Source organism: Apodemus sylvaticus, chromosome 4, assembly GCF_947179515.1.
Source record: "Apodemus sylvaticus chromosome 4, mApoSyl1.1, whole genome shotgun sequence".
NCBI lineage: Eukaryota > Metazoa > Chordata > Mammalia > Rodentia > Muridae > Apodemus > Apodemus sylvaticus.
In genome coordinates this window covers 114,765,272-114,779,959 of record NC_067475.1, presented here as the reverse complement: position 1 = coordinate 114,779,959, position 14,688 = coordinate 114,765,272, and the positions used below count along the sequence as shown (strand labels likewise).

General features: G+C 44.7%; 1 protein-coding gene across 1 annotated transcript in view; it reads right to left on the bottom strand.

Moving 5' to 3' along the window:
* Frem2 (FRAS1 related extracellular matrix 2) overlaps nucleotides 1–14,688 on the bottom strand; it is a 135,788-nt gene that overhangs the window by 74,967 nt on the left and 46,133 nt on the right. The window contains exon 3 of the mRNA XM_052180528.1: nucleotides 3,258–3,404. Within this exon, the coding sequence (XP_052036488.1) occupies nucleotides 3,258–3,404 (147 nt within the window). The remainder of the gene's footprint in view (nucleotides 1–3,257; nucleotides 3,405–14,688) is intronic.

The window sequence follows — 14,688 nt, the reverse complement described above, 5'->3', positions numbered from 1 at the left end:
GAGCAGGAGCAGGAGCAGGAGGAGGAGCAAGAGCAAGAGGAAGACCAGGGGCAGGGGCAGGGGCAGGAGCAGGAGGAGGAGGAGCAGAAGCAGGAGCAGGAGGAGCAGGAGCAGGAGCAGGAGCAGGAGGAGCAGGAGCAGGAGCAGGAGGAGCAGGAGGAGGAGCAGGAGGAGGAGCAGGAGGAGCAGGATGAGGAGCAGGAGGAGCAGGAGGAGCAGGAGGAGCAGGATCAGGAACAGGATCAGGAGCAGGAGCAGGAGGAGGAACAGGAGCAGGGGCAGGGGCAGGGGCAGGAGCAGGAGCAGCAGCAGGAGCAGGAGGAGGAGCAGAAGCAGGAGGAGCAGGAGGAGCAGGAGCAGGAGGAGCAGGAGCAGGAGGAGCAGGAGCAGGAGGAGGAGCAGGAACAGGAGGAGGAGCAGAAGCAGGAGCAGGAGGAGCAGGAGGAGCAGGAGCAGGAGCAGGAGGAGCAGGAGCAGGAGCAGGAGGAGGAGCAGGAGCAGAAGCAGGAGTAGGAGCAGAAGCAGGAGCAGGAGGAGCAGGAGGAGCAGGAGCAGGAGCAGGAGCAGAAGGAGCAGGAGGAGGAGGAGCAGGAGGAGCAGGAGGAGCAGGATCAGGAACAGGATCAGGAGCAGGATCAGGAACAGGATCAGGAGCAGGAGCAGGAGGAGGAGCAGGAGCAGGAGCAGGAGGAGGAGCAGGAGCAGGGGCAGGGGCAGGGGCAGGGGCAGGGGCAGGGGCAGGGGCAGGGGCAGGAGCAGGAGCAGGAGCAGGAGGAGGAGCAGGAGCAGGAGCAGGAGCAGGAGGAGGAGGAGGAGCAGGAGGGAGGAGCAGGAGCAGGAGGAGCAGGAGCAGGGGCAGGGGCAGGAGCAGGAGCAGGAGCAGGAGCAGGTCGGTGGACCAGGCCTTTGTAGGTTGTGTGCATCCCTGGGGCTGGCATAGCTCTGTTTCCTGGTCAATCACAATGTGAACAGTTCTATCTCCTGCTCCTGCCAACACAGCTGAAGGCACCCTCTCCCTCCTTCCATTCGCTACACTCTGGGACAATTCTTTCTTCCCTTAAGTGACATGTGTCAGGCATTCAGTCACAGCAGTGCAAACGCAATTTCCCTTAGGGTTACTAAGATGAAGCGCCATCTACAAGTATCTACAAGTTTCCTGTAATTCTTGATTTAGTAATTGTACTCCAGTGATAGTCTGTCTGCAGCTATGGCTACAAGGCCTTCTCAGAGTCCACAGTGTAAGCGTAGGTTGTTGGGAGGAGCACCTCACACAGGAGAGCTCTGTAAGTCTGCTTTGCATTGATTTGACCTCTGTTTCAGCTCCATCTTTGATAATGGCAGACGCAGATACACGGGGTCTTTTCTGGCTTCCTTCCACCCCAGTTTAGTAAAGAGCTGTGCGAGGTGAACCAAGGAGAGCTAGTAGCATTGCTAGTACAGTCACACGCACAGGGAACAGTAGCTGTTCCAAACGTAACTCAAAAAAACACATTAGCATTCTGCTAAAAAAAAATGAAAACAAAACAAACAAAAGCAGCAGTGAGAAAAAAATTTAGAATTTAAAAATCGATAAAATGCTTTTCAACTGTAAAAACCATGAGCGCAAATCACATAGACTTGCCAATTTGGGGACACATTGCAAGTGGATGAAAACATCGCTGGTGACTGCTGAGCTGTGCTGCCTTTGCCTGTTTTCAGTGCAACTTATTCTCCGTGTTTTTAGGCACAAAGCATAGTTGGGCCTGAGCCCGCGCTGACAGCAGACATGGGCACGTGCAGAGAGCGGGGTGAAGGTAGAGAGAACAAGCCTAAACGGGAGGGTGTTGGGAACATCCGCTGCACGCCAGAATCTTAAACAGAGTGTAAACAGCAGTCCTGCGCAAGTGTAGCAAAGGAAGGACCCGGAGGGGCCGTCCCGGCTGCAGGCGGACAGGCCTCTTCCGAAGGTGAACAAAACAAGACGTTTTATGTTCTCTTTGGCTTTTCTATACAGGGACTCACTGTGTACCCCAGGCTGGGCTCCAACTCACAGAAATCTGCCTGCCTTTGCCTCCTGTGTGTACCGAAAGGGATGTGCCACCAGGCAGTAAAAACTCTATTTTTAAAGTAAAAAATAATTAATACACAGAGTCCAAACATGCTAGGGAGAGCAGTGTGATTAGTGGAGGAACCTCTGTTGACAGGGACCTAATGTTCATGGGCAGACAGGCCTGTGCAATTTCTAAGTAGCAAGTTCGGAGACAAAAATCCTTCTATTTCTGCCAATGTGTTCTTACCTTCGTCATTTCCCTCCACAAAGCTCTTTTGTATTTACAGATTCTATTAAGTGGGGTGTTTCTCTCTGTCTTTCTGTCCATCTGTCCGTCTGTCTGTCCATCTGTCTCTCTCTCTCTCTCTGTCTCTCTCTCTCTCTCTCTCTTGCTCACTTGCTCTCGCTCTCTTGCTCTCTCCAGGGTTTCTTTGTGTAGCCCTGGCTGTCCTGGAACTCACTCTGTAGACCAACATGGCCTTGAACTCAGAAATCCACCTGCCTCTGCCTCCCAAGTACTGGGATTAAAGGCGCGTGCCACCACTGCCCGGATAGGGGTGTTTCTCAAAGTGACATCATTGCGTCATCGAGGGGGCTCAGAACTCTACATCAACTATATTTCTGCTTTCATATCTTTCCATATCCTATGGTTACACAAAATGAAATGTGGACATGAATCAAAGTTGAAGATAATTATTTGCTGTTGACTCTTGGTTTTATTAAATAAGGCAGAAGAAAATGACTAGGATTTAACATTTAACAAAGAAAACACACAGGATAGACCTTTCATGTAAAGTACCAGTCAGGAAGGAATTTATGGTGAACCACAGGGCCTTCAAACTCAGTACACAATGTCTGATACCTAACAACTCACTGAAAATATTTTGCTTATTTATTAAAGTAGCTGTCATAAGCATTTTACACCACAGTTTCAGATGACTTGTACCCTAGGGGTAAATTAGATGCAAGTCAGCTTATTCTAACCCTGTGGCACTTGATTTTATTTTGAATTCACTGGGGATTACTTCCAATTTGGCAAATTTATTTTATACCAGAGAAAGGTCACACTTATGTACCTTGACATAAATCTATTGATATGATCTCTTTGAAGCTAAAAATCAGATATCAACATCTCACTAAGATTTTAAGTGTAGTGACCTAAATTCGTGCAATAGTTTAATCACTGGAGGAAAATTATAAACACACACGAGGTGCTAATTAAACTTACTTATAAATGAAGTTTCTCCCAAGTATCCTCTGCGTTTAAGAACAATATCTAGAAATTTGGAATCTTCGTTGACCAAGTAATACTCCTTTTCAAAGGAGATCCACGCCCAATTCAGTCGAAAATGCTGGTTGGTTAACCTGTTTCCACCTGGAAGACAAAGAGTGTAAAACCTGACATTACTGCTTTCTTGAATGAATGCCTTAAGAAGACACAAACTACACAACTCTGGAAAGAATACTGCTGGGTTTAATATGCAACCCCAGGACACGTGCATGGAGGTGGAGCTAACCTCTCAATGACTGATAGGCATTCATGGATGATACAGTCTTTGAGAAATCCTTCCCTCTTTCAGGACGGGGGTGGGTTGGAAAACAGAAAGAAGCATGTAGTATTCTGAAGTTAAAAAAAAAATCATGAAACCAAGAGACAGGCTGGATATGGGAAGAGTAAAGGGACGAATAAGATCAAAATACCTTGTGTGTACATACTCTCTCAGTTAATAAAAATATAGATATTAAAACAACATTAAAAAACAACATTCACCACAAGGTGCCGCTGGAGAGCAGGGTTCCCTAGACAGAGGTCAGCAATGTTCTTAAACCACACACAAAAACCTTCACAAATACCTCTTTCTGGTTCACAGAGCAATTGGGTGGAAGGCTTTAATTATAACCACTTAAAGAAAAACAAATATTCTTTCTCCACTCCCCTTCCCACTAGACTCCACTCCAGTCCTGAGAGCAAACAGACAACCCTTTTCATTGCCGTCCCCTCTCCTCCCACCTTCCCACCAAAATGGAGCTGGCTGCCTCTAGGGAGAAAATGAGCCCTGTGCTGGTCTCTCTAAGGAGAGAGCTGTTCTGTTGGGAGAATGAAAGGAGTGTTATCAGCTGACCACTCCACACCTATCCCTCAACTCCCTTTGATCTATGAGGTTCATAAACAAAGGCTTCACTAATTCCTTTTAAGTCTCTCTGGAAAAGAGAAAGGGGGTTGGAGGGCAGGGAGCCTAAATCACAAACACAGCTAAGGGCATAGTTTGAATTCTAGTTTTCTCTTTTGAGTTGACACAAAGAGAGCTACAGTAAAGAAACAGGAGAGGGAGAAATGTCAAGACTCCTGCTGACTGAGTGAAAATCTACACACGGGGAGAAAGCCATCAGGGAAGAAACACATGGTCTGTTTCCTCTGAAATATTTTGAAGTGAAAACTACAGACACTTTATGTTTTTGGCTTACTGAGAACCAAATGCACATCATGCAGCTGAGCCCGTGAAGGAATTGCTTCTCTCATGGTTTGACATTTAACTCACCTCAGCCTCTCCAAGGGTTCCTCCACAAGGCACGCAAGAACCAAAGGATGTTTTATTACCTGGCCCTGGGAGTCTTCTGTGGGAGTTATGCTCCCAAAGAGGCCAAAATAGATTTGTAAGGAAGCACTGATTATAATAGTTCCCGTCATTGCTGCAGACCCCCAAACACTCAAGACTTACTGTTGTACTACATCAAAAGCACTACAAAGCCTTTCAGCCACTGCACTATACTACAGGACTGAAGCTGGAACTACTCGGTGGCACGTTTGCCTGGCGTGTGCAGTGTCTTCGTGAGCCCCCAGGACTGCCAAATGGTTGCACCTCACAAAAGTCAATAAACATCAAATTCTTATTGAAGCACTTAAAATTGTGATGCAGAAACGGCATGTGCTATGGACGCAGCTATGTAAAAAGCAATGTATACACAAGGTTATTTATATTTCAAGTTGATGAGGCTATGGGCATTTCTGTCTTTTAGTTCTTTTCTAGTCTGCCTGTTCTTTGTTCGTTTGTTTGTTTGGGTTTTGAGACAGTGTCTTACTATACAGTGCAAAGCAGCAGATTTTGAACTTGCAAGACTCTTACCTCAGTCTCATGAACACGGGTGAACACCCCCCCCCCCATTCCTTTTTAAATTCATCATTTTAGTACTTTATGTATATAGGTGTTTTGTTTATACATATGCATATGTTTATGGAACTGGAGTTACAGGTGGTTGTGAGCTCCCATGTGGGCACTAGAAACACCACCATGATCTGTTGCCATGCCACGGGGTCAAAGGTGAGGGCCAGTTGTTTGTATAAACCAAAGGCGGCTGTGCCCTTATCATGATGGTTATCTCAGGCTCTGTTACAGCAGAGAAAACCTGATCTCACCTAGTGCACAGTACACGAGTAGCTGGAAAAGAGATGGCAGCGGTAACTACTTGACTTAAGCAGTTCACATCTGTGCACACCGGAATGTCACAGTGTTCCATCCATCACCTGCGTAGAGAAGCATCCAGCCATATCTAACCCCTTGTTGTGTGCGTGAACTTGTGCAATGACCAAAACGAACCTGTAAGCACTACCTGCCCAGGAACCATGCATCTTCCTGGAACGCTGGAAATTGTCATTCTTGGAAAACAGCAAAGCCTCGTGGGAAAGTGTGGTGGCCTACAGGGTTGTCCTTCTAAAGCGTCGCGACACAGGCTCGGGGACATTCTCAGGAGGGAGATTCCGGGAAATGGTCCTGACTAAAGTCCATCTCTTGGTCAGGATTTAATATTTAATGAAGCTTCCTTTGAATGCCAGAATGGTAGTTGATTTTCCTGGCAAATCTAAAGATTGATACTTGGGGGGGGGCAGGCTTCGCAGGCTGCACTGCCTGTCTAAAAACCCTCGGCAATGTCTAATTCTCCAAATCTGACAATATTTATACAGTTTTACAGTTTGATTATCTTTCCTGAAATAGTTCAAGGAACATTGATCTCTGCTCACTACTATGCATTGAAGAATGTTGGGGGTTAGAGGTCTGTTGTACCCCTGAGTGAATCAGGACACCCCAGCAAAATTTAGCACTTGCCATTCCCTTTATTGGGTTAGTTTTACACTGCAAAACCTTCCGCCCAGTCTCATTGCCTAAATATAGAGATTTTTTTAAAAAATATTTTTATTTAATTTCTTGACTCTTCCCACTCTAACCCCTGATCTAGAGAGCAGGCAGCTAATTCTGCTTATTGTTAGGAAAAGCAAACAAACAAAAAACAAACAAAAAGAACTCTCTTGTGTTGGTTAGAGGAAGTGCCTCATTTACAGGATCATATGAATTTTTAAGTAAGGGTTACCAATCACCTTCAGTACTGAATCCTTTAATTTAAAAAATATAGTTTTAAAAGAGAAATCTCAAACATCTTTCATTTTGGAAAAGGTACCAAATTACTTGTTTATCTACAGCTCTGAATTTCATATGGCTAAATAAGTACGTTCACAGGTCCATCCAGCACTTTTGAGATTTCATTAAAAGAAAACCAGAAATGATATCACAAGCTTTGTGACATAAGGAAAGGAGGTTGGAGAGATGGTTTAGTGGTTAAGAGCACCAGCTGCTCTTCCGGAGGACCCAGGTTCAATTCCCAGCACCCACATGCAGCTCACAACTGTCTGTAACTTCAGTTCCAGGGGATCTGACATCCTCACATAGACAGAGATACGTACCTGCAGGCAAGATACTAATGCACAGAAAATAAGAATAAAATCATTTTGAAAAAGGACAATAAGATAGTTCAGGTTAATTATCAAAGAAATTTAGAATTTATTATAAAGCTGGAATTTAAATAAAAAACATGGCGTCACATATGCAAAACCTAAATTTAAATACCACCTGACTCCTCTGAACATGTGAGTCATACTTAGGTTTAGAACTTGTAACATCTCAGCAGTCACTTACTGCATAGGAAGATGCTGGGATTAAAGGAGCCAAGCTTTGCTGACCTGTTTTACCTAACCAGTGGAAATCGATCATGCCTATTATCTACATGCAAATGCCTCTAACCTCGTACGCGTGAATAGAACACGGTCATGCCAGAGCTTGGGTTACATGACTGTGAAACTTTACATGAAATGAACCAGCTTAAAAACTGGACAAATTCTATTTACAAGTGGTTAGCTGCCTTTCTGAAGCAGATCCTGCCGGCTCAATGCCTGAGGAGCTGGAGACAAATTAAGGCCCCTGGCTTGTGCCATAAATCTATACAACAGGTGCCTGACAGCTGATGACCACACTCCCAAAAGCTCTGTCCCGGAGCCCAGCCTGACACCAAAGCTATTAAGACCTGGATGAGAAAGCTCCCTTTGAACTTTTCCAGCTGGCCTGTGGGCTTCTGCAATTTTCCCTCTCAGTTCAAACTCAATAGTTATTTTAGAATAACAAAGAATCCCGGATCTTCAATGACTCCTCCCTAGAAACACTGGGTTTCCTGATTTCCCTTAAGACAAAGCACACTTACTAACCACAACACAGCTTGTTGTTATGTTGACTTGTGTTGGTGAGGGTGGTTGTCCAAACAATTATCTTTAATAAAAAGAATCTATCCTTAGACAAAAGTTAGTTACAAGGGGGAAAATGTTATTTTAACGCAAGTTTCATTTTCCAAGAACAAAGTTGCATCTAGAGATTTCTTTAGAAGTCAAATGTCTAGCTATAACGAAACAAAAGCAAATCTGTGCGTAACCTTTTAAACCCAAAGATGGAGATAGATATTTAAGGCCTGGGGATGTAGGTGAATGGTAGAGTGCTCACCTAGAAACAAGTATGTATACTGGAAAACATTAAGGTACCATTATCTGGTTAATAGGCATAGTTGTGTAATTTTACTTTTAAGCGAATTTTAGAAATTTGGTTCTTTAAATGCAGGTCGGGTTCAGTCACCATCAGGACTGGAGTTGGTGATTAATGGCTGTGTTTCTGGGAGGTGGTGGATTCCAGCTGTGCTTCTGGGAGGTGGTGGAATCCAGCTGTGCTCACATCAAGCATGCATTCCCATGATATGTCTGTGACAAGATTCATCTCTAACTTTGCACTGGCCTTGGGCTCTTCATAGAACAAACTGTCAGCTTGCAGAACGGGATGCCCTTACTTGTAAAGTCAGGCTGGTTTTACTGCTTACTGGATACTGCCTGGGACAGAACATGAGCCAGCCTGGGTCTCTGGATCCTAGGAGTTGGCCTTCATCTCTGAGGTATCATGCTTGTGCAGGGACAAAGCCCACCTGCCACCAAGACTGAAAAGTACCTTGAGGAGCTGCCCTGCAGTTGAGGAGTGTGTGCAGGGGAGGGGTTACTTCATCTGAGGATCAGAGACAACACAAGGAAGAGTCAGTAGATAAACAGGCCTTGAGTTGGGTGGGGTTTTAGGACACTCAGGATGATGAAGAGGAAGGTGCTTCCGGATGAGAAATCGAGGAAAAAGAACTTCAACCAATTCAGCTTTGTGGGAGCTTAGGAAATTTGCTAAATACTAATTTTTACTGTTTTTGCTCTTTAAGTCATTGAATAAAGCTGACGCTGTAGATGAGGTTTACCCAAAATTTGACTCAAGGGCAGGAGGGGTTGGTTCGTCCTGAGGTGACACAGACACAAACATCTTAGACTCTGAAGCCTCTGTGACCAATGAGAGGCAGACCAAGAAGTGCCTGAATGTATTATTTTGCAGATGACTTAATACACTGAACACTATTTTTAGCTTAATTAATTAATTAGTGTATTTCAATTAAAGATATTGAAATTACTGACACATGCAACAGTTGGTCATTAATGCATCCTTTTCTTCTTTCATTCTGTGTAGCCTCACCCCTACCTCCAGTGCTTTATATATTGCATGAAACAGGCCACAGGGAACAAGGGACTCAGATCCACAGGAGAAGAACTTATAGAGAACGTGAGGAAAAGAAGTAGAGGAGCCCAGGACATAGTTGGCCATCACTGCCATCACTGCGTGCGTGTACACACACACACACAGACACACAGACACACACACACACCTTCTGGAAAGCATAAACAAGTGTACCCTTCATAGCATAGGGAGCATTGGAGACACCACATCTTCAGAGCTGCCTCATGAGCAAGGCTGGGCGCAGCTCCAGAATGGCTGAGTTCACACTCTGTTCTCCTCAGACAGTATTTTATTTTCTATTCTGCATGTGCACATGAAACAGTTTGCGTGCAGAGAGGCCAGAGGACAGCTTGGAGGAGTCGGGAGTCAGTTCTCTTCTACTGCCAAGTGGGTTCTGGGGATGGTACTGAGGTTGTCAGAGTTGGCATCCAGCACAACCATACACCTTGTGCCTGGTAAGCCACCTTGGCCACCCCACTCTTTATTCTTATGTGAATACTGCGGGTAAGTAGTTGCCAGACAATGTGCGGATGAGACCCAAACCAATCCCTGTATACCCCTTAGAAGCCAAGGGTACCAGCCCACAGTGTGCCTTGAAGTTCATCCCTTTGGGATGTGCTTCCTCACACACACTGCCACAAATGCTGTAGAATCACATAATGTTGGAAGCTCTAAAGGATTAACACATGTTCACAGGCTGCAGCAAACATTGGTATATGCCCCATCCCGTATTTGCAAATTCATCTACTCATAACAGCTTATCTGTGGCTCCTGAAGTCAATATAAGGCATTTTGGCGGGCAGTCTTGGGCGAGGTCATGTGGTGCTGAAGTGCACCACCTGAGACTTACTCTACCTCCTCAGAGCGAGCGCTCAATCTACGGATAGACCAGTTCACAATCTGTTTAGTGGCACGTCTTCACCGACGGCTTCATTGTTCAAAATGTCCCCAGATCACAGTACTACAATGCTGTCTATTATTCATAAGCCCAAGAAAGCCATAATGTACTTTATAAAGAATGTATGTGTGTCAGCTAAGTTTTACTCATTTCAAAGTCACAATCCTTTGGGTGTGTGCACAATGCTGGTGCCCAATTCTCATCAAACAAGGTGTCGTTGAGTAGAAGTACAAATAAAAAGAGTTGTAGGCTGATGGAGTGAACTTAGAAAGCCTAGCACTATATTTCTTCTAGGCGCAATCATCCAGTTTGTGCTGATTAGAATTCACAGCAATTTGCTATAACGGAATACAGCGAATATTGAAAATCACCTTGTTTGTTCAGTATAAACTGCAAGTTACTCTTTTGAGACATGAAATAGTTCATCACAGAACCAATCTCCTCCGTGGCTTCTGGTCAGGAGTGTGAACTGACAGGAACTGCTGTATTCCCTGATAGGAAGCACCTGCCTCCCTGACCATCAGCACTGAGATTCTAGCATCACTGTGGTTCACACCATCTTCAAAGGGTGTTCTTCCTCCTGCGCAGCTGTCCATCTTAAGCCAAAGGTGGACAGACAGAACCCACAGCATTATTATGAACATTATCATTATCAAGTTATCCTGAGTATGGCCTCCAAACTGTCCACATTTCTCTCCAGGCACTTGCAGGGTGCTCAAGTCTGCACAGTTTGGCCAGTTTACCCCATTCAGCACGCTGCAGCCCCACACGTCAGGGATTTCTACATTCTGTGGATGTGGTCAGCGGGAGTATAGTTTGTGTCAGGGTCGACTTAATACCGACAGCCAGTATTCTTTCCTGTACTTCCTCTGAGTCATCTGACCAGTTCATTCAGGTCAATGCTGAATTTCAGGCAAGGCTAGCATTGTCCTTTTAATCTGTTCAAAATAATGAATTCATAAACTGATGTCCTGGGATAGAAGTAACACGGTCTGTCTGAGTGAGCATCCTTCTACTTTTTGCAAAGACCCTGGAGCTAATGGACCGTGAGGCTGTGCTGGTTTGGGCAGTGGGAACTTCAGTGGGAACTTGTAAATATCGCAGACGGAATCGCAAAAAAGAAAGAAAGAAAGACAGACAGACAGACAGACAGGAAGAAAGAAAGAAAGAAAGAAAGAAAGAAAGAAAGAAAGAAAGAAAGAAAGAAAGAAAGAAGGAAGGAAGGAAGGAAGGAAGGAAGGAAGGAAGGAAGGAAGGAAGGAAGGAAGGAAGGAAGGAAGGAAGGAAGAAAGGAAGGAAGGAAGGAAGGAAGAAAAAAGAGAAAGAGAGAAGGAGGGAAAGAGAAAGAAAGAAAAAAACCAAAGAACACAAGTGCTCAGAGTTTCTAATTTCAGGAAGGGATTTGGAGGCTGCTCAAAGCTGAGCAGGCTGGGAGGTAATTGCCTCCACCGGGCCACAGCTGGGTGGGAGCTTCAGGTTGGAGCCTGCAAGGGCTCCTTCCAGTCTCTAAGCACAGCCCCTCCCCCCAAGCCTCAGCTCCCCCAAACAAACAAGGCATTAAAATAAAAAGGAATGTGCTTATTTTCATCCTTGCAACGACAGCAACAAAAGGAAGAACGCTGTTTTACTTCTTGTGCCCTAGGGTTTGAGAGTCTCTGTCCCATGTCACCTTGAGTGGAACTCAAGCCTTCCCTGCTGGAATGCACTCCCAGGATGAGGAATTCCGGGCCACATCCACCTAAATGTGCATCTGAGAAAGGGGCAAAGGACAAGGTAAACACAAGGAGCTGCAAGGTGAACTCTCACCCGTGAGTTAGGAGCGTTTGCAGTCTTTAGACTACCTTGGTTATTTTAATTCTTCTCATGCAAGAGACTAAGGACTTTTTCTTTTAAGTTTGCTGATCAGACAGTAAATTATAGAAATAATTATGGTAATGTATGATACAAATACAGACATCAGATATTTTAAAGTAGGGATGAATGATAGGCAATTTCTCCTCACTTGCTATTTTACCAAGCTCCAGAAAGGCGTGGTTTTAATGAAGTATAAAGCAGTTATGCAATTGTTGAACATAGATACATTACCTGGTGGGTTGAGCCTGCTCTAGTGTTCCTGTCATAGGCTTACCTATTTAAGCATTTCAGATGGCAAATATAAAAGTATTAATATATACATGTGTATATTTTTTAACTTTGAGGAGGTCTTACTTTTGTCTCTTTTCAAACCGAGAATTAATTTGCTATCGTCTTCCCTTCTTCCGAGAGAAATAAAAATGTAAGCAAACAAACATTTTCATAGAAGCCCTGACTTGGCTTTTACAGCAGAATTACGGAAGATCCACACCCTCAGTCACCCTCTGGGGAAAGGAGAAAAAAAAAAACTCCAAAAGCAAGCACCTGGTGTGGGGTGGCAAGATTTCACGCAAGCCCTGCCTGAAGCTACAAATCAATTTATTAGATCTCTGGCAACATGTTCTTAAATAAACTTTAGAGCCTCCGGGCCTCTGTTCAACCCAAAGCCCAATTCCTTGTGTGGCGCCAGAGCCAGACAGCTCCCCCACCCCAACGAGGGGGGAGGGGCGGGACAGGGCGTGGCCCACCACCTCCAGGAGCCACAGGTTTAGAGCTTCAAACTGGATTTCCTAGTGAGGCGAGGCTTCAAATTACCATCAATGTGACAGTACCACAGGCACCACTGTGAGGTGAGGCTGGGCTGCCCGCAGGCATTATGGCCCAACTGTGTTTTGCTACTGTGTTGTAAAAGTGGAAGAATTGTGTGTTGGGTAACTTCACTGTTAAAAGGGAAACAAAACAAACCTTCAACTTCCCTTCTTCCATCAGTTTCCATGGTGAGGATGGAAAGCTTGGTAGAGATGGAGCAGAAGAGTCGTTCTTCAATCAAAACACACTTGCCTGCCGGGTCTTAGTTTATAGAATGGACTAAAAGGACTCTTCTCAGGGGTCATTAATGTTTAAGTTGTTGGTGGTTCTCAGTTCTGGTTGCTTAGCAGAACATTTAAGATTCTGAAGTTTGGGGTGGGTGGGGTCTCTCTTTTATTAAATTGTAATGATTCAGTCATATTAGCTGTACAAATGGATGGGCAACACTGGATCCCTGCATGACGCCGCCCCACCCCCCACTCCTGTCGTCCATCTCCAGGTCATCTTCATTCCCCTCTCCCTACTCCCCGCCTTCCTTCCCCTTAACGGTCCATCTTCTGTTTCCAGACTTTTTCTCTTTTAAGCTGTAAACGTTACATTTCTGTAATTAAAAAGAAAATAATGTCTGGAATCACGCATGGTTATCCGGCTGGTGCATCTGTGGGAATTAACACAGCCTTGCCGGTGACTTCTTCTGAGGAAGGAATGACTCCAGTCAGGACAGAGACAGAGACCCTGGGCTACACAGGCTTTGGGTCACGGGCAGTGCCTTGTTCCCTTTCATTTATTTCAGATTAGCTTTGCAAAGGGAGCCCGGCTGCTTCACCCACAGGAGTATTTAATTAGTCAGACCTTTTGGTAACTGGTCTGATCCTGTCAGGGTTAGGCAAGCAGTACAATGGAGTCCTCTTGGTGATGTATGTTTCTATTGCACACTCATGCTTAGCTGATGGCTTACATATTTAGCTGGGAAGAGAAGGGGGGAGGGGAAAGAGGCTGGAAGAAAGAGAAGAAGAAGAAAGGAGAGGGATAGAAATAGGAGGGGAAGAAATTGAAGTAACCTATTTATCCTTTACTCAATTAGCAAGTGTCCAATGTGACAAGCATGTTTTAGGAGGGGGACTGCTGTCTTTCTAAAACACCAAAGATTTAGTGTTGTGTTTGAAAAATAACTTACAGCTTGGATCCAATTGCTTTCAAGATAAAAACAAATTTCCAGTTAGAAAAAGGTTTTGTATGTATTTCTACCATTCTTGGATGTTAAGGGACTATGTCTTATACAGGGGAAAAAGGTATTATTACCAATAAGAAGTAGTACCAGGATAGGCATGATAAGGCATCTGTATATATCGTCAATGGCCTTCTGGGATAAAAATTGGACGTTGCCAACAAACCACGAGATTAATTTCCTTAATTTCCTTCCTTCCCTGGAAGCCCAGGGCTGCCTGTCCTAGGCAAACCCAGGTGTTCTTACTGTATCTTCACTATGTGGGTGGGATGGTGTGATGGCTCTCCCTCACGTAACTGCCCAGAACTTTCCCACTGAGGCAGCTACGTTCCCAGCAAAGGTGTTTATTTTCTTGCTTCAGGAAATAATTGAGCTGGTAGTTTTCCCAATAAGTTAAAATTGATAGCTAGTTCCAGAGGACATGTGTGGGTGGGGAGGACTTTAGAAGTTCACTGAGTCCAAGAAAAATTCTACATATAGTTTAGGTTTTAGTTCCATTCTAGATCTTTCAGTAGATGAGGTTTCACCCGAGTACCTGAGAGTTTGAAAGCATGAAGGCAGAAGAAAAGGACTTCTGAAGTCAGTGTGGATAAACATGGCTGAGCATTGGACACATGCTATTTGGCTTTCTAGGAAGGACTTCCTGTAGCCAACAGGATAAATACTGCCTATTCAATGCATGTGTGCACTTGAATGTACATACACATACACAAGCACACACACATATGCACACATTCATGTTCATACATATATACTCATTTACACATATACATGCTCACATGCAGGCACATAGACATACATACACACAGAACACATACATTCACATTTTTCCTAGATGGCTTGGCAGTGAAGATGCTTCCTGCTCTTGCAGAGGATCTAACACCCACCCTCATGGCAGCTAACAACTATCTGTAACTCCAGTTGCAGGGGGATCACACACACACATACACACACACACACA